The 25,913-nt window shown below is 45.3% G+C and overlaps 1 protein-coding gene across 1 annotated transcript; it reads right to left on the bottom strand.

Annotated features, from left to right (window-relative positions):
- On the bottom strand, positions 1–23,546 carry Usp39 (ubiquitin specific peptidase 39). The gene is made up of 13 exons (XM_051202859.1): positions 23,231–23,546; positions 21,379–21,448; positions 18,452–18,546; positions 17,024–17,160; positions 16,313–16,465; positions 15,422–15,647; positions 12,402–12,479; positions 9,192–9,259; positions 8,124–8,312; positions 7,198–7,340; positions 3,179–3,314; positions 934–1,020; positions 1–422 (listed from the first exon to the last, which is right to left on the bottom strand). Exons 1-13 carry the CDS (start codon positions 23,493–23,495, stop codon positions 375–377), a joined length of 1,695 nt encoding a protein of 564 aa, XP_051058816.1. The 5' UTR covers positions 23,496–23,546; the 3' UTR covers positions 1–374.
- Between the last annotated feature and the right edge of the window lie 2,367 nt (positions 23,547–25,913).

The raw sequence follows: 25,913 nt of genomic DNA, 5'->3' as shown, positions 1-25,913 counted from the left end.
TCTGGTTTAAAAACAGGAGGATATTTAATCCATTCCAAAAGTCCCATGAAAGAGAAGGGAACTGTAGGAAAACCATCTACCTATGATAGACAGAAGGATGCTATTAGTTTCACGTTTATTCCTAGAATCTTGATGTTTCCAAAGAATTCAAGAAGGCACCCATCTGTAGCTCTGCTGAAAGGGAGGGAGTATCATCTACCCCTGCTGATCAGAGGACGGCTGGAGACAGCTCAGGACACCAGGACAGGACAGGCTCTTTGATGGCGATGCTGCCAGACCCATTTAAACAGGGCTGGGCAGGGTCTCCCAGCCAGTGCCCATTCAGCTGCTGCTTCAGTATCTGTATTTAACATTTTCAGACAACGCCCTCGGCGTCAAGCCCCCTGCTGGCTGGTGTCATCATTATCCCGCCTCTTCCAAATCTGTCGGAAATGAGAACAGTGATGAGCGCTTCAGTCAGTCCTCAAGTAACTGTTCTTTGTCAGGAAGCAGACAGCATGCCACCCCACTGGTACATGTGCTACAGTCTCCAAAACTGATGCATATCTTCCAGAATGTTCCCTTTCATTCCATTTACATTCTTCCATCAACCCTCAACTTTTCTTCCATTGCTTTTTAAAAACTTTTTCAGATGTATTTATTATTCAATGTGTATGAGTGTTTTGCCTGCACGTATGTATGTATGTACCATATACATGCCTGGTGTGCACAAAGGTCAAAAGACAGCTTTGGATCTGTGGGGACTAGAGTTTCAGATCTCTGCTAAACTCACAAGGTCAGGAACACACTTTGACAGGCTTCTATACTTTTCCTTTCTGAAAATCTAATTGACTTCTGGTGCCACAGAATCTGGTCCCCTCACACTCCTGAAGCATCCAGGCCTGTAAGCAATACTCTACATCAACCCCACTTCCTACCTTGGCCCGCACCCACCTGAATGTACGCCTCGGACAAGGTGATCATCTGGGGCAGGATGTCAGTCACCTGGAGGTCTTGCAATTCGTACCACTTGCCGGTTCCCTGCAGAAAGCATGAGGGTTGGGTTAACCTGCTCTCCAGTAAAAATGTCACTCACAGCGAGAGTAGGAATGTCACAGCGAGAGTCAGGAACACCAGAGTGGCCACTACATATCAGTAAGTGTCATAACCTGGCCTAGACCAAGTGAATGAACAATCTGGCAACCTCAATTTCTGTGAAGGAGCCTTTGAAATAAAGTAAGACCCAAACATCTCGCTTTCTTCTCGCTCCTCTCTTTCTCTCCCCGCTCCCGGTGTGTAGGAGTGTCCCCACACAGCCCAGTCTAACATCAGCTTTTCTCTTTAACCAAGGAAGGACTTGAACTTCTAATTCTCCTGCTTCTATCTCAAGAGTGCGGGCATTGTAGGTTGTGGCACCACACCAGTTCATGTGTTGTCTGGAATCAAACCTCAGGGTTCGTTCATGCTGGGCACCCTATCACTTGAGCTAAATCCCCAGACCCACTTCTACACTTTTTTTAAAATAATTTATTTATTTTTATTTTGTGTGCATTGGTATTTTGCTTGCATGTAAGTCTGTGTAAGGGAAGTGAATCCTGGAGTTACAGACAGTTGTGAGCTGCCGTGTGGGTGCTGGGAATTGAACCCGGATCCTCTGGTCAGTGCTCTTAATCACTGAGCCACTTCCACACTTTTAAAGGGGAATTTAGGTGGTCACTCAAAAGAAAAAAAGAGAAGGCCTTCCAATCTGAAATGTCTTTTTCTTGTCCAGAAATGGTACATTAGACAAACTCTGTCCAAAGTACATGACGCTGGCTGCTAAGAACCCCCAAGTGGGCCAGGTGGATCTTTGTGAGTTCAAGGCCAGCCTGGTCTACAGTAAGTTCTAAGACAGGCCCCAAAGCTACACAGAGAAAAAACCAAAACAACAAAACAAAAAACTTCTAAGTGGACATTCTCCCCCTTCATACCCTCACCCCAAAGAAAGCAACAACAAAGAATGAAGTAAGTCATCTTGGTGGATTCTGCCAATCACCTACCCTGTTTCCCCTGGCCAACAAACCAGGGGTGCCGACACAGCCAAACTACCCTCACCGAATGCTGACATGAAACGTCTAACCCATGAAAAGAGCGGCTGTGATAGGACACTGATGCTGCATACATTGCAGACACTTTAAAGTCCACAAATAGGGTCCACAGAGAAAGTGTGGGACTACACAAGCAAGTTCATTTCTGGCTCTAAGTCTAGTTAAACACATGGGCCTGGAGGCCAAATACTTTGCCACAAAATCCCGATGTTCTCAAACTCTAAGCCTAGGATTCCTCATGTGTGAGGGATGTGCTTTAAGGACAGTAAGCCATTAGTCCCAGAGACACTAAGTTACAATTACAACAACCTACGCTGAAATTCTGTGTTTACAAATATATCCTGTGTGTGCTTTTATTTTCAGCTTTAGATACACCCTTAAGATATTTTAGCTCAGCTAGGCATGGCAGCAATGCCTCTGATCCTAGTACTTGGGAGGCTAAGGGCGAGAGAGCTCAGCTAGCCTGGGTTACACATAGTTCCAGGCCAGCCTGGTCTACAATGTGAGAAGCTGTCTCAAAAGTAATCATGACAGACAAAGCAAAGAAAGTCTCTAAACCAATGCTTCTCAAATGTTAATTTCATGAGTATCAAAGGGTCTTGGTAAAGAATAAAGAGCTGATATGAAGTGCCCCCAAGGGGTTGGAATTCTGACGTTCTAAGGAGCCCTCAGATGGCACCACAAGCTGCTGGGGCTCTGACCCTGAACAGAGGTTTTCAACCTTGGCTGGCTATCAGAACCTCCCAGGGAACTTTAGAATACCTAACCCTCATTCTGCTACCACACACTCTACGGTAGTCTCTTAGCTAGCCCTGGTGCTGATCACTGCTTGGGATAAGTAAGCACGCTACAGACATGGGCTCAGCACTGTAGAGCCTGTGGCTGCATCCCTGGCCTCTACTCCAGTTGAAACCAGTGTCTGCTATAAGAGAACTGGCGCAGAGCCAGGCAATGGTACTTCAGAAACCTCCCAGTGGTGTCTGACATTAAGACAAAACTAAAGCCATCCATTACATACAGAGTTCTGAAGGCAGGCTCAGAAAGGGCAAACTCAAAACACCCCAGGCACGCCTGTTCTGCAGCTCTGTGCCATGCCAGTCGGGGCCACTCACGTGGTGAAGCACATGGATCCTGTAGGAGCCCTCGGAGGGCTTGCCATCATGCACGATGTTGGCGATGAGATCGTAAGTGGTGTTCTTGTGGACTGCTTGGACTTCTTCAGACAAGTACTCTCTCAGGTCCACATTTCTGGAGATAAAGAGAAACAACAACAGAGCATCAGACGGTAGCTGTGAAGTTAGGGAAAGTCTCATACAAATGAACCACAGAGCTGTTGACTGCTACTTTAGGGTCCTAGTTCTGGAAGGGTCTGCAGTGCCACAAAAGTTCCAGTGAGCTGAATTCACATTTTCCAACAGTGACAACTTCAGTCAGAAACACACCCTTAGAAGCATGTCTAGAAGCCAAAGGTGCATGTAGGGTCTTTGCCAACCTGGATTTGAATAAGAATTACACCTGTCGCCTGACAGCTAGGAATTACATCCCCGGAGGGTGATGAGCTGGGGCAGCAGGGTTTGCCCACAGGCCTACCTAGCAGTGTGCCCTGCATCTCCAGGGTTCAGACAGCCCTTGCCCTTTGCCCTGAGGCGCCCTAAGAAAGAAGACTGACCACACAATCTATTCACTGTAACCACCTCAATCTGAAAACTAGGCAAACCATCAGCTTTCTTATTTTCAAGGATCTTGCTTTTCATTTTCTTTCAGTGAAGTAAGAGGCAAAAATCACACAGCCCACGTAGGGAGCAAAGGCATGAAAAGGGAGTTTGCTCAAGGGTTCTAGACTAAAAAACCAGTACTGAAGAGAGCTAGCTGCCTTGTGTGTCTTGGTATGTGTGGCTTACATGTGTGTGTACACACGCAGCAAATATGGCAGATGGCATGAACACCATAGAGTAAACACCCAGTGCCTTCCTCAACTACCTTCTTCCTTATTTTTGAGGCAGAGTCTTCACTGAACCTGGGCTTCAAAGACATTCTACGCTACATGGTGACTTAGATGAACTTAGACCACATACTGATACCCTGTCTTTTTTTTAAAAAGCATTGGGGGCTGGAAAGAGACAGCTCAGCAATTACTAGAGGACCCAAGTTCAATACCCAGCACCCACAAGGTGGCTCACAACCATCTGTAACTTCAATTCTAAGGGATCCAACATCTCATTTTGAAGGGTACCAGACACACATGTGAAGTGCTTACAAACACGCTGACAAAACACCCATACACATAAAATAATAAATCTTAAAAACAAGCCAAAACGAAAAAGTTCTGCCAGACACTGAGGCATATATCTTTAATTCTTCAGAAGACAGAGGCAGGAGGATCTCTGTGAGTTCAAAGCCAGCCTGGCTTACATACTGAAATCTAGAACAGCTTATAGCTGTTTGAGACCTTGTCTCAAAACAAAACAAACAAAAAGCTTTTTTTTATTTTAATTTAAAAATTGTTAGAGAAATTGATCAATTAGTAAAGCCTGGTGGCCTGAGTGTGACCCCTGGGACCCACACAATGGAAGGAGAAAAGTGAACCCCTTTAGTCATTGTTAGACCTCTGCATATATACTGAGCTCATCAACACCCATGTATGAGTGCACACACATACACAAAATAAATAAAATGTAATTTTTTAAAATGAAATAGACCCTGAGTCCTGATCTCATAGACCTCCTGTTTTCTAACTTCTCCAGAGCAAACTTCCCAAAAGGGCAAGCTACTGAGGTCAGAACTGCCGAATGCACAAATCCAATGGTAAGAGGGTAAACACCTCCAGGCCCAAAAGAACAGCACAGCAGAGTAAGAAGTTTCTGCAGTTACTGAGGAAGAGCCATCCACACAGTGGCCCTTCCTATCAGAACACACAGGTGACTCGCAGGAGCCTAGCTCTGACATAAAACCTTCACTGATCAGGGGGCTTCAAAGGCAGTGCTTCTGGAGTCCCCTTCGAGAGAGCAGGCAGGTAGCTTCTGTGTTCCCCACTTGTCACACAAGCTAGACGGTGATGAAAAATAGGAAAAGTCTGGGGAGAAAGGAGGGGCTGGAGAGATGGCTCACAAGTTAAGAGCACTGGCTGCTCTTGCAGAGGACCCAGATTCAGTTCTCTACACTCACATGGTTTGCAGCCATCTATAACTCCAGTTCCAGAGGGTCTGATGTCCTCTTCTGACCTCCATGGGCTCTGTATTTCTTAATTTTAAAAATTAAGAAATAGTCTTTTTAAAAAAAAAAAAAAGGAAGGAAATTTTCTTATAGTCCTCATTTAGAAATTCTCCTGTGTGGCATCTGCCATGCACTCATAACCCTAGACTCTGAGGGGGCTGAGATGGGGGCCAAGTTCAGCAAAGGCTAGGCCTGAGCTTCATAGCAAGAGCCTGTCTCCAAAATTTAGGGGAAATTTTAAATAATATTTAGGTAAACCTCGGTGATACAGTGTTTGCCAGCACCTAGGATGCCTGATTCTGTCTCTAGTAATTTAGAGAAGGGGATTCCCCAGAGCACCTCTGTCTTCACCATCTACTAGGGTGGAGGAGTGAGGGGTGGGGTTTGACTCCATTAGAATAAGCCAGGCTGTGGTGGCGCACACCTTCAGTGCCAGCACTTGGGAGGAAGAGGCAGGCGGATCTCTGTGAGTTCCAGGCTAGCCTGGGCTACAGAGAGAGCCCCAGGACAGGCTCCAAAGCTGCACGGAGGAACCCTATCTTGAAAAACCAAACAACAGCAACAACAACCCGGCCCTACACTGGAAGCAGCTTAGGACTCACCCTCTCTCGAGGTTCACGGTCCAGAGTGCACGTTACCCACTAAGCCACCTCCCAGCTAATACTCTCTTTAGACTCACAGGACTCAGAGCTGGAAATACTTTCAAAGGGTTAGAACACTGCCAATCCTGGTAGTTTGGAGGACTAGAAAAAGAAAGGAGAGGAAAAGCCCGGGACGCCTTCGTTGTTTTAAATTAGAAAGACTGAGAGTATGGGATTCAAAGACTACCAAATACAGACAAGAACATAAAACTTCCCTTCACTAGGAAAACTGTACGCATCTAGACAGTTGAGCATCCAGAGTCTCCCCCTGCCTTTTGTCTTATCAGACAGACACTACGTTTCCTCCAACCTCAACACCAGCATACCCACACACTTCTTATCAGTCTGCATGAGCTTTCTCCACTCTCTGAGAGGCCTTCTTCAGACCATGTAAAACACTGTCTCTTGTGCTGGGAGACGGCTTAGCAGCTAAAGTACTGGCTGCTCTCCCACAGGACCACAGATTGATTCCTGGAACCCAGGGCTCACAAGTGTCTGTAACTCCAGCTCCAGGGAATTTGACGCCCTCTTTCAGCCTCTGTGGGTACCAGGAATGCACAAGATACATACATACATGTAAGCAAAATATCCATAAACATTAAAATAATTTTAAAATGTTAATTAAAACCTTAAGAACATTGACTTTTCAGAGCTGAAAACCAATGGTCTCATTCACAGGTCTTCCTAAAGATACTGACTGAGGTCTTTCTGACTTAGAAGGCAGCCAACGAAAGTTATCTGATATTCTTCCAGTTCCTTCAAAACAGCCATGAAAATGCAATTGCAGAGTAAATTAAAAGGTCCCACATTAAAGTTGTAATTTATGACAGTGTACTGTCACATGCTTGTAATTACAAAACTCAGGAGGTGGAGGCAGAAAAATCAAAAGTCCAAGGTCATCTTGGCTCCAAGTGACTTCAAGCCAGTCTGGGTTACATGAAACTATATCTCAAATAAGTAGACAAACAAATAAATAAATGACTACATCCATGTAAGTATCCACCTTTGGGGACTGTGAAATATGTACATCCTTCTAGCAAACCCTTTAATTTCTGTGATGTAGGAAGCTGTTTCTTGCAATCCCCACTCAAAGGGAACAACACGGAACGATATCCAAACTCACAGCCAGGTGCGGCACAGCTGCAGACCCGGGAGGCTGAGGCAGGAGTTTCCCGAGTGCAGGATCATTTGTCAAGTTCAAGGACTGCCTGGGCTTCGTAAGACCCTGCCTCAAAAAGGAAGAGGTGGGCCAGCACAGCGAGCGGGGAGATACACACGTGATGGGGAAGTTGACAATTGTCGGATTCTTCTCAACGAAGAAGTTGTTCTTAGTGAATCTCTTGATGCAGAAGATGAGATACGGAGGCAGTTTGGTGAGCTGGAAACGCTTCAGGAAGTTCTCCTTGTAAGTCTTGTATTCCTAGAAGACAGTGGATGACATCAAGCCAGCACTAAGTAGGGATCTGAGCTTTGCTCTGCATCACACCTAGGGTTGAGAAGACACCTAGTCCCAGAAATCACAAAAGAGGCTAAGATGAACAATGTGGCAAACATTGAGTAAGATACACGGCTGTTTCAGCCAGCAGATGATCACATGGCGGGAACCATGGCTACACAAAGATACCCTGTCTCCAAAAAACAAAAGTCCAGTGTCATCATTTCTGATATTGTCCCAACTGAGACTGAATGAAGGGTAAGGACCCACATTATTTTATAAAGAGAGAGAGAGTAAAGTAGAAAAACTGAGAGTAACTGTTGGAGCTGGGAGTGGTGGCCCACACTTGTAAGCCAGCACGTGGGGGAGGAAGGAGAATCAAGAGCTCAAGGCTGGCTCTGACTACACAGCAAGTTCTAGGCTGGTGAGAACTTATCTCAAGAAGAAAACAAAACAATATTTGCTTGAGTTTCCGAGCATCTGAATTCCCCATCTTTTTATACATTACTCGGAGGCAGGCAGGAGCTCTGAAGTTCAACACCAGAGAGGTGAGGAGGTTTGAAAAAGACAATGCACTGAGAGTAAGTACACGATATCTATGTGGCAAGTCTGAAATATAAAAAGGAAAAGCAACTAAGGAGAAACTTGTCTGTAGAGCCTTCCACTCCCAAGGCCCTGTTGCCAACCCTGGAAGAAAGGGAAGGCACTGCTGATGATAAAGCTGAAATGCAAACCAAGGAGACAGGGCAGGGGTGGCAATTCGGCTACCTTCTCAGTGATGCCGTTGAACTTGGCCAGGATGTTGAAGAGCGGCACCTGCGGGATAATGAGCTGCTCCTTCTCATCCTTATAGAGTGGGGCAGTGGGGAGGTCCAGGGTCAGGTACATAAACGTGGACTCTACCATCGTCTCTTGGTACTCGTCATTATGGAGCAGCTGTTCTTTCTCTTCCGCTGGCTAGAAATGAATGAGAAGGCAAACGAGGAAAGAGTATGACGAGCATGATGCAAGCCCAAGAGGACACGACGCTCGTATACATCTCCCCTGACCCAGAGCCTAGGTAGCTGTATTCAGAACCACCTGACAGTATTCATTACAAACCTGATGGCACGTATGTACGTGCCTGTGGTCACGCAGCTTCTGGGAAGGGGACTGTGGTCAGAAGGAGCCTTCAGGGGGAGAAAGAGGGTAATGGAAAGGAAAAGAAACCTGCCAGGAAGGGGGCACTGGGAACAAGGAAAGGCAATACAGAAGAGGATGACTGAGCCTGGAGAGATGGCTCAGTGGTTAAGAGGGCCCGGATTCAATTCCCAGCACCCACATGGCAGCTCACACTGTCTGTAACTCCTGTTCCAGGAGATCTGACACCCTCACACCAATTCACATAAAATAAAGTTAAATAAATTATAACTAAAAAAAGGAAGAGGAAAATTAATTAGAACCAAATGTAATGACACATGTGATTGGAAATGCTGCAGTCAAACCCATTACTTTATAGGCCAACTTTTAAAAGAAAAAACTAATTGCTTTCCTCCTTGGAAGGAGTTTATTTATACACCATACAATTTAAAAAGCTCTCCAATTACACAAGAAGCTCAGCGGGGCCTTCAGAAAACACACCAGTACCGCTCAGCAGTCAAACCATTTCAACCAACAGGCTACCAACTACAAAGGCTGAAGCTCTCAGTCCAAGGCCACGATGGGCACAAAACTGGCCCTCAGCAGGTGCTTTGTGAACTTCTTTTGGGGGAACATTCTGTCTGTTCTCTAAGCTCCTGCTTCCCCGATCCCCCCAGGAAACATGTATCGGGCTAAAATTCTACCCTGGACACTCACCAGATCAGGATGAGGAAGCTTTTTGGTGAAGATTCTCATTGACCCCTGGAAAACGTCAGTCACAATAGCTGTGCAAACCAAAGGCAAAGTACAAAGTCTGTGAAGCCAGAAAGCATGTCAAGAACATATTCCCAACCTGTAAATTCCGGTATAAACCAGAGCACCCTAGTGTAAGACTCAAGCACAAAAGCTTTGCTTGGTAACATATGTCATCAGGGAACACACATAACTATTTTTCTAAATAATCACATTGTATCTCCTCCACAGGATACTCTTTGACCACTGGGCTGAATCATCAAAGGGAAATACCTGCACTAGAGAGAGAGAGAGAGAGAGAGAGAGAGAGAGAGAGAGAGAGAGAAAACTGGAGAGTTGACTCAGAAGCTTAAAACACTTGTTGCTCTTGCACAGAGAACTCAGGTTTGATTGCCAGCACCTGCCTGGTGGCTCCATGCGTCTTTTGACCTTTGACCTCTAAGGGAACCAGGCACCTGCAGGAAGTTAAGGCCTACCAGGCTGCAAGATGAGCCAACCTGAAAACCGCCTGGTGCTGTGAGAGGTACCTAGCCAATGAGAGGCGACCACATGATGTCAACGGAGCAGCCTGGGTACTCAGAGGGAATATAAGGTTCTCCCCATTTCTAAACAAACAAGTCTGTTGTTTCCTTTCACCTGACTCCTGGCCTTCTCACCGCCTCCCACAAGGAAGCTGTTAGGACCCAACGACAGGCACCCACAGCGGCTTGCAATCGTTCCAATGACATCTTTTTACCACTGAGGGAACCAGGCGCTGACATGGTACACATAGCAAAAAGCTGGTAAAACATTCATACTCGTAAAATAAATAAATCTTCTTCAAAAATTCAATTAAAACAGGGCATAGGACTGGGTGTGGCAGTTATCACCAAATAATCCTAGCACTTGGAAGGTGGAAGCAGGAGGATCAAGAGTTCAAATCCAACTTTAGCCACATGAGATCCTGCCTCAAAACAAACAAAGAAAAAACAAAAGAACAGGCACAGGGGGTGTCCTCATACCATCAGGTATGAAGACCCGAGTCTGACCCCAGCACTCACATATTAAAAGATGGGTAAGGCGGCCCTCACCTCGAACCCCAGCACTGGCCTCCACAGGTGCACACACACACACCCTCAAAAACAGCCTTTTCTCGTATCCACACACTGCCTTCAAAAGACAGTGACCGACACTGGACACAGAGAAATGACAAAGACAGTAAACAGGAATAAAAGCCAAACAAAAACACAAGGCACACGGGTCCTAGAGTCCCAGGGGGACGCAAGTTCGAGGCCTGAGAAAATGGCCTTGGCTGAGCTGACCTCACAGACAGGGCAGAGCTACCCAGAGCAAAATCTAAAGTGCATCCCAGGTAGGAAGACACGGGAGCTGGGCGTGCTGGGACACACCTATTCTCAGGCAATACAAGCAGGAAGACTGGGGGTTTAAGGCTAGCCTAGGCTACAAGGCAAGACCTTGTCTCAAAATAAACAGCACACATACAATCACACAATCACTCAAGAAACCAGCAGGGCATGGTGCTGTATGCCTTTAATGCCAGCACTTGGGAGGCACAAGTTGACAGATCCCTTTGAGTTTGAGGCCAGCCTGGTTTACAAAGCAAGTTTCAGAACAACCAATAATGTGATACAGAAAAACCTTGTCTCAAAAAACAAAAACAAAAAAGAAGAAACTAAACTCCATTATGTCTCCAGAATGACTCACCGGACTCTGCAGTCTATAAACTACAAGCTATAACATCTAACGACCACTAAACCGATAGAACAACAATAACTGGTCGGAGGGACTTGCAGTGTAGTTTTGTGCCTACCAGTCAAGGTCTGCTCTAACATTCAGCTCAGTCCTTCCCTAGCTCTAGAACACAATGGCCCTACTCTCCATTTCAAACTGAGGCAAAATTTCCAGAGCATAATTATAACCATTTCTGAATTGTAAAAAAAAAAAAAAAAGCTGTGGAGCTTTTCTTTAATTCCATTGCTCGGGAGGCAGAGGCAGGTGATCTGTGTGAGTTTGAGGCCAGCCTGGTCTACACAGCCAGTTCCAGGAGAGCCAGGACGACATAGAAATCCTGTCTCAAAAACAAAAACAACAAATGCAAGCTTTGGTTTAGTCTGGAGAGATGCCCAGCAGTTAAGAACACACTGCTCTTGCAGAGGACCCGGGATTCAGTTCCTAGAACCCACATCAGATGGCTCACAAGCACCTGTAACTCCAGCTCCTGAGCGTTCGACCTCCAAGTGCTCTTGCACACATGTGGTGCACATGAACTCATGCAGGCATACTAATAAACACTCTAATCTGAGAAAAACGACACACGCCTGTAATCCCAACATTCGGAGGCGAGGAAGCTTTAATTGATACCCAAGGCCATATGTATTAAGGAGCAGAGCGCTGTTTCAATTAGCTGAGGCTAATTGGCAGATCCATCTCTAAGCATTTATCCTTCCCTTGTGCTCAAAACACTCAAAATCCTCCCTAGCAGCTACACTGAAGCATACAGTTAGTGGCTTCAACCACTTTTACCTACTGTGTCAAAGGACACTGAAAGTCCCTCCTCCAGCTAACTCCGCTGTCTGAGTGAGCCCTTCAAGCCCAGGCATCTGGTGACCAGGACTCTTGGCTGTTGGAAGATCACTTCTGGAGTGACAACACACAGCCATGTTTTCTGTCTGTCCTACTTCATTTAACCCATTATCTTCTAGGCATTTCTGCTTAAAATGCCACCGGGACCAGGCATGGCAGAATACATTTGTAATCTCAGTATATGGGAGGCTGAGTCAGAAGGATCACAAATTCCAATCCAATCTGGGCCAGGCACCAAGACTATATTTTAAGATTAAAAAAAGAAAACAATAAAACAACAACAAAACTAGGGAAACAAATAAAGTAAGAATAATAAAAAAAATAGAGCAAGATCTATTCAGGCCTAGTATAGCCTAAGGGCACATACCTATAATCTCACAACATGTGGGGGCTGGAAGCAGATGGGTCAGGAGTTCAAGTCATCCCAATATGGAGGAATGAGACAGGAAGGACCTGAGCTCTAGGCTAGCTTGGGCTTTAGCAAGACTTGGTCTCAAAATGGAGGAAGCAGTATAACTGTAATTTTTTTTCTAGGAGAAAAAAAAAACATAAAGAAAATAGGGCTCTCTTTTGAGGAGCAGCATGACTTACTCTTCTTCTTCTTCTTGGTGCCACCCAGAGCTGAGTGCAGAGCATTCAGAAACCAAGACAGGAAGTCAACTCCATCCCCTAGCAACAAAGGAAGAGAGGAACATGCTGAAGCTCAGAGGCAGGAAAGGAGCCCAACCACACACTGGCTGGCTCTCCTCATCCTCTCCAGCCACACACCCCATCCCCTCTACCTGACCACAAGCAACGCACTCCTCAAGGTCAAGCTTTCTCTTTAGTCTCTCAAGCTACTTTGATCCACTGCTGGATCCTGTCATTTCTGTTCCAGAATGTATCTCATCACCCAGTGACAACAATGAATGATGACACTGCAACATCAACATCTTCAGAGTGTCTCTGACTTCCTCCCTTCCCTATCTTACAAAGACTCTTGTCCTTCAGGAAGGCAACTTCTAGTGCTATTATAAAGAAAGCATCTACACACACTGGAGAGCAAAGAATTCTGGGAATAAGCAACATTCCTGGCCCATGGTAAGAGTGCCCAAGAAAAGATTAGGTGAGTCTGGGATAATGGCTACCGTCTTCCCAGAGGTCTGTCTCCATTTCCTTCCCCCTCTGCTCATCTAATTAAAAGCTGTAAGGCTGTGTAGTCTTCTTTAACTTCATCCCCCTAATTCCAAAGGTCTGACAGCTCTACAAAATTATTTTCCTCCACTCCCACACACACTCATTTAATTAAAAATGAGCAAAGCAAGAACTTCTCTATACACCCCACATACATCTAGGCAAGTGATAATGCCCAGGTCACAGACACTGGGGAAATTGTTCTTAACTGATAATACAAACTATGGCTATGACAGAAGGTAAGTGTAAGTTTATTCTTATGGTTAAGATTTTTCTGCAACTCTAATCAATCATTCTTTAACTTTGCAAAGCTGTTAAAAGCTAAAGGGAAGGCTAATAAATACACCCATCCATGGCACACAAAATAAATTTCCCTAAAAAAATATCCTTTCTTGTAGCCTTGATATAAAAACATAAGAAAGCTCACTGCTTGGGATGGGGACCTGAGTTCAGTTCCCAGCACCTGTAGTGGACACCTCACAATACCTGTAACTCCAGCCTCAGCTTTTAGAGGATCCAACAGCCTCTTCTAGAATCCAGGGATACCTGTACATTCATACACATATCCAAACACACACACTCTCCATGGGCACGTGAACACACATACATGCATGCATGCATACATACATACTTACACACACCCTAATAATAAGCCTTAAAAATCCCAACAAAATTACTTTATGAATCCAGATGTTGGAAATTTGAAGGTTCATCTAGCACAGGAGGTAGCTGTCTCCCTGTTCAGAAGTGTAAGATGTTACTGACCTATTTACAAACTATGAATCACCATGCTCAAATGTCTATGTAATTTGTTCATTTGGGAATAAATCATGGGGTTCTGGTCAACAAACAGTCTATTCTCAAGTGTACCTTACTCTGTTACCCTTACCCAAGAGTCTCAGCTCCTTATCTACTCACCTAGTGCTCCTTTCCTAAGTACCCGAGAATCTGAAAGCTACTACTAAGCAAGCGTGGTGGCACATGCCTTTATTTTCAGCATGAAAGATGCACAGGCAGGTGGATCTCTATAAGTTTCAGGCCTGTTTGGTCTACATAGCAAGTTCCAGGACAGCTAGGGCTGCTTAGGAGGAACCTGTGTTTAAAAGAAAAAAGTGTGTTGGGGGTGGAGATGACAGGAGAGAGATGGCTTAGCAGTTTAGATCACTTACTGCTCTTTCAGAGGGACCCAGGTTTGATTCCCAACACCCACATGACAGTTAACAACTGTCAATAGCTCCAGTTCAAGAGGATCTGCTCCTCTTCTGCCTCTTTAGGTACAGGCATGCATATGGTTTACAGACATATACATATAGGCAAAACACTTACACACATAAAATAATAATAAAAAAAAAATTTAAAGCAAGCCAGTAAACCTCCCCTCTATGTAAGTCATTTCTCAATCAGAACAATCTCAATCAGAATAATGGAGTTTTTATTTGTTTTTGGATTTTTGAGAAAAGACCTCATTTGGCTAAGGATGATCTTGAACTATCTCTACCTCTTAGGTGCTGGGATTATATGCAGGCATCACCATGCCCAGCTCAGAATAGAGTGAGTGTGTGTGTATGTATGTGTGTGTGAGTGTGTGTGTGGAGTGTATGTTTACAAAGATACAGAAAAATGGAATATTCTCTTTCCTAGCTACTACCCTGGCTCTCTGCTGGCCCTGGAATCTAAGAGCACTTACTCTCTGTGCCAGCTACTTTTGTGTATCCCAAACTGTACACCAGAGCCCCCACGCCTGCCTAACCCTGCCTCTTACCAACCCGCCTGCCTCCTCCTCTCCTAGCACTGAGTCTTTGCTCCATGCTCCCATGAAGTGTGAACAGCACAGGTGGCAACTACTTAACTGTTGCTGGAAGTTTCTCTTTCCAGCCTGCTCCCACAATCATTTCAGACCCAAATGAACACACAGAGACTCATATTAATAAAACTGTTGGTCAATGGCTAGGGATCTTATGGCTAGCTCTGTCTTAATTATTAACCCATTTCTATTAATCTAAGTGTTTCCACATGGCCTCATCTTCCCGGAGAAGGGCCCTGACCTATTACTCCTTCTGGAGCTACACAGCATCTTTCTCGGTACCTCTCTGCCTACCTTTCCCAGAATTCTTCTTGTCTCCTAGTCCCACCTATCTTCCTGCCTCTACTGGCTACTGGCCAAACATAGATACAGACGGACACCCCTCGCCACTTAACAACAGCAGGGGCTTGCTTGCCCAGGCCCTCCCATAAGCAGATTTTGTTTTCATTCAGATGCAGTCCCTTTGGTGCCTCTACACAGAACGCACTGATCAGAAGAAATGAAGACCCTAGCCCACTCTCCATGGACAGTCCCTTCACTTCCTACCAGTGTTCACCTCCAAGTGGAGATGCATGTGTCCCTCAGCCTTATATGTTGTCCTCAAGTCAGAGAGACGGGGTCACTTGTTTCTCACCTTGTTTGGTGATCTGGAAAGTCTTCTTGCTGCAAAGGACAACAGCCTGAAGCATCTCATGAGGAGAAACATGTGCCTTGAAGTTTCGGGGGTTCCAGAGCTTTCTCATCAGCTCTCCAAAACGCTGGACCAACAAGAACATGATGTCCCCTGGAGGGCGCTTGATGTTCTTATAATTATCTTCCTCCAGGAAGTAGTTCCGAAGAGGAGGAACGTTTGACAGAGCCTGGAAATCAAGCACTGCAGTTGGCACAAAGCCCCTTGGGACCAGGCTGTTCCAGCTAACATTCAGATAAAGCCTGTGACAGGCCAAGGATAGCCTTAAAACGTCCAAAAGAAACGGACACTCAGAAAATGTTGCCAGAGCTCAGTGTAATGTCCTTCACTGAGCCACACAAAATGAAAGCTGACAAATACTCAGTGAATGCGCACACTATGAAGAATTTTAAAAGCCAAGCACAAAGCCGGGCATTGGTGGCGCACACCTTTAATCCCGGCTCTCCCTCTCAGGAGGCAGAGGCAGGTAGATCTCTGTGAGTTCGAGGTCAGCCTGGTCTAGAGAGCAAGTGCCAAGACATGTTCCAAAGCAACACAGAGAAACCCTGTCTCAGGGGGAAAAAAGAGAGAGAGAGAGAGAAAGGATGAAAGGAGGGAGAAAGGGAGAGGGAGGAAAAAAATAAGCCTAGCAGGTGAAAAATCCCTCACCATGTAGGAGGCTCCCCTTGGCCAGAGAGTAATGTTCTGCTTGCTGTAGAACAAATGCTCAAGAACAGCCTTCAGACAGACCTGGGATCTGGAGCCTTCCGACTACACTCAAGCAGGCAGTCACCCGCTGGCGACCCTCACAGGGCCCCAGTTGTTCCCCCTCCCCAGTGTTCTTGCTGACCCTACCTGTAGCACTGCATTTGCGTAGTCATTGGCTTTTATGTTGTTCAGCCCCACGATCCCTGGCAGGTATGTGGTACCATCATATGCCCGGGACAATTTGGCTTGCTTGTCCAAGTTTGTAATTTGCTGCTTTGTGAAAGTAGGCTTCAACACGTACTGCCAAGCAAAAGAAAACTCTTAAGTTGTTGTAAACAGGGTTCACAAGGTATGTCCAGAACAAAAATTCCTACTAAAAATAAAAAAATTTCTGGCCATGAATGCCCCACCACACACCCTAAAGACCCAGCCATGAGGGATAAAGACCAAAGTAATGGAGTAAGTCCTCCACAGAGCTAGCTCATCTGCAAGGGTTTTTGTGTCTAATCCTGAATCACTCAATTTCAGGTCTGTCTTCAGCCCTACAGCCTGGTCAACTCCATAACCAATGGCTGCCAAAGCCTAGGATCCTCACAACTGTGAAGATGGCAGGAGCCCGAGTCTCCAGTGGAAGGTCACATATACCCAGCCCAAGAATGGAACACTCCTTCCCTGGAAGCACCAGGAATCTGAGCCTCCCCAGGGCCGTGAAGACAGGAATGGAATCTTCCTGGTAACGGAATTATCACCATGAACTTACTTCGAAAGTTCCACTTTTTTGCTTTCTCTCCACATACTACCCTGACCCTTGGGACAGCTCACAAAATGAGTTCCACCCCAGCAACCTGGGACACATACAGTGATATCCTCCAGCGAGGAATCGATGATCTCATAGTTGTCAGGAAGGCAGTAAAACTTGAGAGTGTGGAGGTTGAGGAAGACATGATGGCTGAACTGGACGCTGTGGATGTAAGCATGAGACTTCAAGCCCCGACCTATGGAGAGGAGGAAGGGCTGTCAGAGAAAGGCCTAGAAAGGCACAGATCAGGTTTGCTCCTGTTTCATTATTTTGTGTAAAACATGTTAAAACAAAAACAAAGAAAGTCCATGAAATTAATCCCCACACAAACTTCTCTCACAAAGAGAACCAGAAAGAACATTAAGATATAAGTTAGGGAAGTTAGTCTCAACATAAAGCGTAAACATAAACCGATTGCATATGTATCAGAAGGTAAAGGCATTTGCCTCCTTTCAACCCTTGGAGCCCACATGGTGGGAAGAGAGCTAATATCCACAAGCTGTCTGCTGACTTCTACACAAGCACACAAATGCACCCACAAACATCCACACGCAAATTTAAAAATAATAACCTTAAATGTAATACATTTCTAGGAACTGACTTTGGGGACAGGCATGGTGACAACACCTACAGTTCCAGCACTTAGATGACAGGCAGGGGAACTGAGAGAAGCCCAAGCCAGTCAGGCCAATATGGTGAGCTCTAGGTCAGTCAGGGCTGCGTACTTAGGTACTGTCATAAAATATCAAAGGAGGAGAAAAACTGACCTTCACATAAATATTTGACTACCTTCTGTTCTCATTTTTAGTCACTACCATACAGGCTAAGAGTAATCATTATGGTCTTATGGGATTTTCTGATTGTTTTATGTGTCAAACTTGACTTCATATAAACTCCCTACAAAAGTAAAAACTGTGACTTGTCTTTTTTCTTATCCAATATATGTATGTATGTACACATTATTCCTCTCATCTAAATAAATCAAAATAGTACATTTTCAGAAAAGAATAGTATTCTCAGGAGAAACTGATGGAGCACACCTACAAGTCCCAGCATGAGAAATCATGGGGGAGGAGGCTCAAGTTCAAGACAAGCCTGGCATACATACTCAGACCCCATCTCAAAACAACAAAGATATAAATACAGAAAACATCAGACTTAGAAACCCAGGGGCTGGCTATGCAGCTCAGTGGTAGAGTACTTGCACAGTATGTTTGAGAACCTAGGTTCAATGCCCAGTGCCAAGAGGGAGGGAGGGAGGGAGGGAGGGAGGGAGGGAGGGAGGGAAACAATCATTGATCTAGCCTTTTTTCAGCTCTTTCTTTCAGATGTACTCAACTCTGACAAAGGAGAAAACCACTAATTTCCTGGCGCTAAAGATAGTAATTATTAAACATGGTTCCCAAGAATAACTTAACTTTCAAAAAACAAAACAAGAAGACAGCTTCACAAACTGAACACGCTTCACACGGGAGCCATTTGTTTACCTTGGAAGTACTTGCCACACACCAGGCAGGCGTAGGCATTGATATGCGAGAGGGAGATGGAACAGAGTTTCTCAAAGTCGAAGTCCAGCACACTCCTGAGAGACGGAACACAGCAGACATGAGCAGGGCCAGGGATGACTCTACATGCCACGCCATGCATATCCTTAAGAGAACAACATAATACCACATACGTAGCACACCCCCAAGGCAGGCTCAAAGTGTCTGCATCAAACACAAATGCCCAGGATACACTTTTTCATTAGATTCAACAACTGTGGATCAATATTTGGAAAAAGTAAAAGTTACATCTGCACTAATGATAAACGGGCTTTCTTCCCCTTTGGGCATTATTCCCTAAATGACAACATTTTATGTAGCACTGACACTGTATTTGGGATTTGCAATCTCAGATAATTTAAAGCAACAGGATACTCATAGAATATGTGTAAATACCAACCCAGCAATGAACAGCCTGATTTTGATATGTATCAGGGAATCTTGGCTCCACTGCCCCCATGGATATAAGGGACAATCTTTTCAGAGTGGCTCACTCCTGTAATTCTGGCACTTCAGAGACTGAGTCAAGAGGACAGCTCCAGCTACATAAAGAGTTCCAGATCAGCCTGAACTATACATTAAGATGTCAAAAATAAAAAAGGACCTTCTTTTATCATCACATTCTTGTCAGGGAAAGCAACAAGTAGGACTAAAACAGGAGCCCAACAGCCCTGAGAAAATGAGAGGAATAACGTGTGAACACATCCTTTTAGAAACAAACATTTCTGTCAGGTATGGTGGCACATACCTTTAATTCCAGCACTCATGAGGCAGGTGGATATCTATGAGTTTGAGGCCAGTCTAGTCTGCACATTACACTCCAGGCCAGTTGGGGCTACACAGTGAGACCCTAGCTCAAAAGATAAATAAAAATTTCATTTTTGTTAAAAGAAAATAAATAAATAAATAAATAAATAAATAAAGGCCTGGTAGTGGTGGTACATGTCTTTAATCCCAGCACTTGGGAGGCAGAGGCAGGCAGATCTCTGTGAGTTTGAGTCCAGGACAGCCAGAGCTATAACCCAGAGAAATACTGAATCAAAAAAACCAAAGCAAATAAATTCATAAATAAAGGAAAGTGATTGGGGGCTTTTGTTCAATGGCAGAGCACTTGCCCAGCAAGCATAAGACCCTAGCACACACACCCACAAGAAAGAGAAAACCCATGAGACCTAGCCATTGAAGCACAAGGCAACGGTATGTGACTGCTGAACAGAAAGGGACAAAAAAGTCTTTTATGTCCACTGAATTCACAGCTGTGAAAAAGATTTAATAGTAAATATTAATAGTTGCACTGTTGGGCCAGGAAATGGTGGCACATGCCTTTAACCCCAGCACTAGGGATGCAGAGGCAGGCAGATCTCTGTGAGTTCAAGACCAGCCTGGTCTACAAGAGCTAGCTAGTTCCAGGACAGCCTCCAAACCCACAGAGAAACCCTGTCTCAAAAAAATAAAAATAAAAACATTGTTGCACTGTTGAAGGACCATTAGGCACAAATGGTTATTGATAACTACGCTTTAAATTTAAATTGGGCAGAATAGCTCAGTGGTACAGCATGTCCAGCATGAATGTCCTGGATTTGCTTTCTGGTACTACAAAGAAACTAAGAAACCAATGTTGCAACTGCTAAAAGCATATTTAAAATCCTCAAGCCTGTGCTTCCTACAATGGACAGCCCTTATGAAGAGCAATTACTGGCAAATTGGTGGGCACATCTATAACCCCAGCACTTAGGAACTGAGGTACGAGGATGGAGAATTCAGTGTCAGCCTGGCCTGTATATCAGAACCTTGTCTCAAAAAATAAACAAAAAAACCCCAAACATTTTAATGCAATTCTCTGTTGTAGAGAGTTATATTGGACAGCACTATCCTAGAAGATAGGCTGTGGACAACTGGAAATCAAAAAATACAAGGGGACTATCTCTGCTATACTAAAAAACATTGGGGGGGGCAGGGAACTAGAGAGATGGCTCACTAGTTAACAGCAACTGCTGCTGTTGCAGACAACTGAAATCCAGTTCCTAGCACCCACATGAGGCAGCTCACAACCACCCTTCCGTTCACTCCAAGGCCACTGTCACCCTCTTCTGGCCTCCACAGGCGCCTGCACATACATGATGCACATTAACTTGTGAAGGAACACACATACACACAAGTGTCTTGGCAACTCTTCTTTGAGAAGCCCACACGCCTGCTCTTAGCTGTGTCTTACTTATGAGAGCCTCTCTCCCTTAACCCTGTGCTTACGCACATATTAAAATATCTTCAAATCCCAACTCTGCTTCATTAACAAAGAAAAAAACTGTATTTTATTTAGTGGATTCTGAAAATCTAGAATAGCACCCAAAAAGTGGTGTGGATTCAACAAATACTTCAGTTTGCGACTGTACCTTCAGGTACACCATGTACCCCTTAGTTACAATACAAATTCAGAATTAGCTAAAAGCTCTTGAGTGTCTGTATGCTCACTCACCAGGCACTGGTGGCGCATGCCTTTGAGCCCAGCACTCCAGAAGCAGAGGCAGAGGCAGAGGCAGATGGATCTGAGTTCTAGGGCAGCATAGTCACAGACTGAGTTCTAGGACAGCCAGGGATACACAACAAACAAACAACTTACTCTGCCACTTTAAAGGGACAACATGGAAGAACATGGCAAGAAGCACCATTTTCGGGGCAGAAAGGCTTAAAAGGAAGAAAGTTTGAATGGACTGTTCCACGTTGAGTTCATAGAATTTCTACAAAACTTTTACTATATTCTGCATCTCAAAATCTACTGATTTCGTTTGTATGGTACTGGGGATTAAACCTTGGGCCTCTGACATGTCAGGCCAAGTACTTCCCTGCTGAGATGTATACCCAAGACTGACCTGTTAATGGTGTCCAGGTATGGGCAGTGACGACTCCTCCGGTCCTCAGAGTCCACTCGGCCATTCTTTGCTAAGAAGAAATCCACCACAGACTTTAAAATGGAAACTCGTGCTGGGATGTAACTCAGTGGTAGAGCACTTAATTAGCCAGGGCAAGATTTGTGCTTACATAGCATCATAAACAGAGGACAGCAGACTACTCAAATCACAGGTACAGTTTGTTTTATTTGTTGCTATTTCCCATGGAAATGGGAAAACTTGATCGACTAAGATTAAGATGAGCTTTTAATTTTCTTGTAATGACAACATTCCAAAAAAAGCTACACACTGAGAATGGATCTATTACACATATAAACAAGAGATTAATTCACATATTACATGAAGAAATCCAGGCAAGTTGCACAGCTTAGTAAAGGTACTTGCCACCAAATCTAATTACCTGAATTCAATCCCTTGAACCTTCAAGGTAGCAAGAGAGAATAACTCCCACAAATTGCCCTCTGACCTCCACATGTACACCATGGTACATGCATACACATATATAAATAAGTAAATTACTAAACCTTTTTTTCACCATGTATGGTGGTGCACACACCATTAATCCTAGCCCTTGGGAGGGAAAGACAGGAGAAATCTGAGTTCAAGGTCTATGGAGAAAGTTCCAGGCCAGCCAACACTACTTATTAAGACCCTGTAAATAGCCAGGGGGTAGTTTCTGTTGCCTTTAATCCCAGCTCTCAGGAGGCAGAGGTGAGCCCCTGGGCCAGCCTGGTCTAAAGAGCTAGCTAGTTCCAGGTCAGCCAGTCTGCACAACCCTGTCTCAAAACAGACAAAACAAAACCCAATATATCCCAAGTATTAAGATAAGCTGAGCATCTTAAATCTACCATTTGTCCAAGAACTATGAAGGTTCTGAGAGTTAATCCTACTGGCAAGCTAATTTGTTAGCTTGCTACAGCTTCCTGGACATTGATGGAAAGCATATAGTCAATGACTAAAACAGTCTATTAAAGCAATAACAGTAGTCAATAATACGACATCTTCGCCAGTTCCTGGAGACAAGTCACACAAGAGAATAGAAAGAGAGCAGTGCTCACAGTGGATGGCCTTATTTAAGAAGAACCCTGTCCTTACAGAAGGAGATACTATCTGCTTGTGAGCTTATGTCCCTTTTGCTCTATAGAAAAATACAATCTGCCTCCCAAGGCTGGTCACTGTATCAACATCCTTGACAAGACTATGCAAAAGCCCTGCAACAGTCTCCTGCAAAAACCAGGAGAAGCAGAACTGTCTCCAAACTACTGAACTAACACGGTCAGTATTTAATCGGGTGCACAGAGAGAGATCTCGGCTGAACCGGCTTATTCCAGATGCTACAACTCCCTTGCATCTTAAGAATTTTGCAAAAACTGGAGAAGGGAATATCTGTAAAACTCTCAGCAGTGCACCTGACCCACGTGGTCTATTCCATAAAGGGATCCATGATAACAACGTTTAAATTAGACAGTTCAGTCTGGATTCAACCTTGAGCAGGGAAGCATACAAAGTAAGAAAAAGTAAAAATAAATAAATAAATAAATAAATAAATAAATAAATAAATAAATAAAGCAAGCGAGCGAAAAACGGCAGGAGGAGAAGGCAAGAGGACTGGCTCTACGGTCATCTCTGGCTACAACAGCAGCTTCCAGAAACGGCAGGAGGAGAAGGCAAGAGGACTGGCTCTACGGTCATCTCTGGCTACAACAGCAGCTTCCAGAGACCCTGCCTCAAAAAGAGAAAAGGGGGAAGAGAGGAAAGCAGGCGAGGGTGAGGGCGCCCCCGGATCGGCCCGGCCCGGCCCGGCCCCGCGCACCTCGCACCTCCCGCTCGGGCTCCGAGTCCTCGTCGGCCTCGCGCTCCCGCTTCACCCTCACGGCCGGCGGCGCGGGCTCCGGGACCTCTCGCGCTGTCGGCTCGGCTTCCCGCTTCACGCGGACCGGGCTGCCCCGGGAGCCCGCCGCCTCCGGCTCCCGCTCCCGGTCTCGCTCCTTCTTGATGCGACCCGAGCTACCCCGCGACTCGGACTCGCGCTTGCCGCGGGTGGAACCGTGAGACTGCCGCTTGGACCGGCTGGACATCGCCGCCGCCGGCTAGGAGCTTCCGCGCTGGCGCCGCGCACTGGAGGCACGCGACCAATCAGGAGCCGAGCCCGCCGCAGACGCGCCGCAGCTACGAGTCGCCGAGAGGGACAATACTGCCGACTGTACTCTAAAAGGCGCTACCCGCCCAGTTGAGACAACTGTGAGCCTAAGCTTCTTTATCCATCGCCTCTTCACAGCTTAAAGAAATGGGAACCTTTCACAGGCTACGGTGATTGTAGAAGAAAGGTAGCTGGCATTCGACCCTAATATCTTCAAGACAGTTTGTGTCTCGAAACTTCAATCCAGAGATGTCTTCTGATCCAGAACTGATACCCTACACAGAAAACATAATCAGTATTCCCAAATTATCTCCTTCATTCACGCTTGTGCCTGGGAACTTCAATTAGTACCATATTTACAGGGCTCTTGAAATAAGAAAATTGCAAATACTCTTCCAAGGCTCACTTACTGTTTAGCTAATAAAACTTCAAATTCAGTCTTAACCACCGAGTCATGCCTTAGTCCCTGCCTATTGGAACAGTTCCATTGAGGTAAAATTGACATATACAGTACCACATGTTTGACGAGTGTCATTTGCTAAATTCTGATGTGTGAACACTTGTGAATCCATTGACATAATCAAGAGAAGAAACTCCAGAAATGTCCTTGTACTCCTGTGGAATCCCACCCAAACCACTGGATGACTCCATTTCCTAGAATTTCATACTCAAGAGTTACACAGTGTTAACTCTTTCTGACCTAGCCTCTTTTACACCTGGCATGTAGGCAATCTATCCCTTTACATTTTCACATTTTAAAATAAGGACTACATACATACATATATGCACACGCACGCACACACACACCCCCACACACGCACACACACTCAGACTGAGGCAGAAAAAGAATCCCAAAGTTTAAGGCCAGTCTGAGCTACACGGTTAGGTTGAGACTATCCTGAGCTACAAAGCAGGAGGAAAAGAAAGAAGGAAGAGACAGCTATAACATTATTAGACCCTGAAAAGCCTTGGCTCCTCCCTTGGCTCCCATGGGCACAGTTAAGCAAGTGATCTAAGCCGGGACAATGCAGGCCCAGTGTGGCTGAATAGGGGCTGGGAAAACATAACTACCTGAGCACTTGCCTGTCTCACTACCTATGAGAGATAGATGTTCTTAGTATGTGCACTTGAAAACAAGCAAGCAACTGGGGAGACGGCTCAGTTGGAGAGAATGCTTACTGTACAAGCATGACGACCTGAGTTCAAATCCCCACACTCACGTAAAAAGCCTAAAGCAAACTGGGCAGTGGCAGCCCGAGGACCTGAGTTCAAATCCCCACACTCACATAAAAAGCCTAAAGCAAACTGGGCAGTGGCAGCCCACACCTTTAATCCCAGCACTTGGGAAGTAGAGGCAAATGGATCTTTGTGAGTTCAAGGCCAGCCTGGTCTACAGAGTGAGTTCCAGGGCAACCAGAGCTAGACAGAGAAGCTCTGCCCGAGGGGTGGGGGGGAGCTTACAGTAGGCATGGCCTGCACATGTCTATATCCTGGCCCTTTGGAGGTGGAGACAGGAGGCTGCCAGCTTAACCACAGGCTCAGCGAGAGACCCTATCTCAAAAGGACAAGTAGAGGGTACAGACCAAAGCACCTGGTGTCCTCCTCTGGGCACGTGCGCGCACGCACGCGCAACACACACACACACACACACACACACACACACACGCACGCACGCACGCACGCACGCACTGCACACCACAAACACACACAAATATAAGGAAACTTAGGCACAATTGGATCAGAGTCAACCAAGTGGCATATATAACATTTTCTTTTTTCTTCTGCCAAAAAGAATGAAATTATGCCATTGCAGGGAAAAGGTGAACCTAGAGATCATGTTAAGTGAATTTAGTAAGATTTGTAAAGATGAATCACAAATATTTCACGTTTTTCCCATACGCAGAACCTAGATTTAATGCTCTGTGTGTATGTGTGTGTGTTATGAAAGAGCTGGAAGAGGCAAGTTAGAGATCTAGAGGAAAAGAAGGAGCAAAGACAATGGAATGACAAAGTATCATTTTCTCATGAACAGAACCTGCCCTGTGTGAGAATAAACAGATACACATATACATATGTATATATTTGATTCCATAATGAAGCTCATCGTACTGTACTCTAAAGAACTTTAAAAGGCTAGAAAAGAAAGCCAGCATCTCTAGAAGTAGTTCCAGTGTCCGTAGATGACTCGCATATTTTATAATTCCCTGGCACATCAGCTTCTTTCGTATTGGTGACGTTACAAAGAAAGCAAAACTCCCGCCCTAACGGCGCTCCACTAGACAGCATCCCCAAATTCCGAAAACATAATGCTCCGCCTCACTGGCTGCTACGCAACCGGAAGAAGGGCGTCGAGCCG

The sequence above is a fragment of the Phodopus roborovskii genome, unplaced genomic scaffold, assembly GCF_943737965.1.
Source record: "Phodopus roborovskii unplaced genomic scaffold, PHOROB, whole genome shotgun sequence".
Taxonomy (NCBI): Eukaryota; Metazoa; Chordata; class Mammalia; order Rodentia; family Cricetidae; genus Phodopus; species Phodopus roborovskii.
Note: the sequence above shows the minus strand (reverse complement) of the source record. Positions and strands in the feature narration are given on the sequence as shown.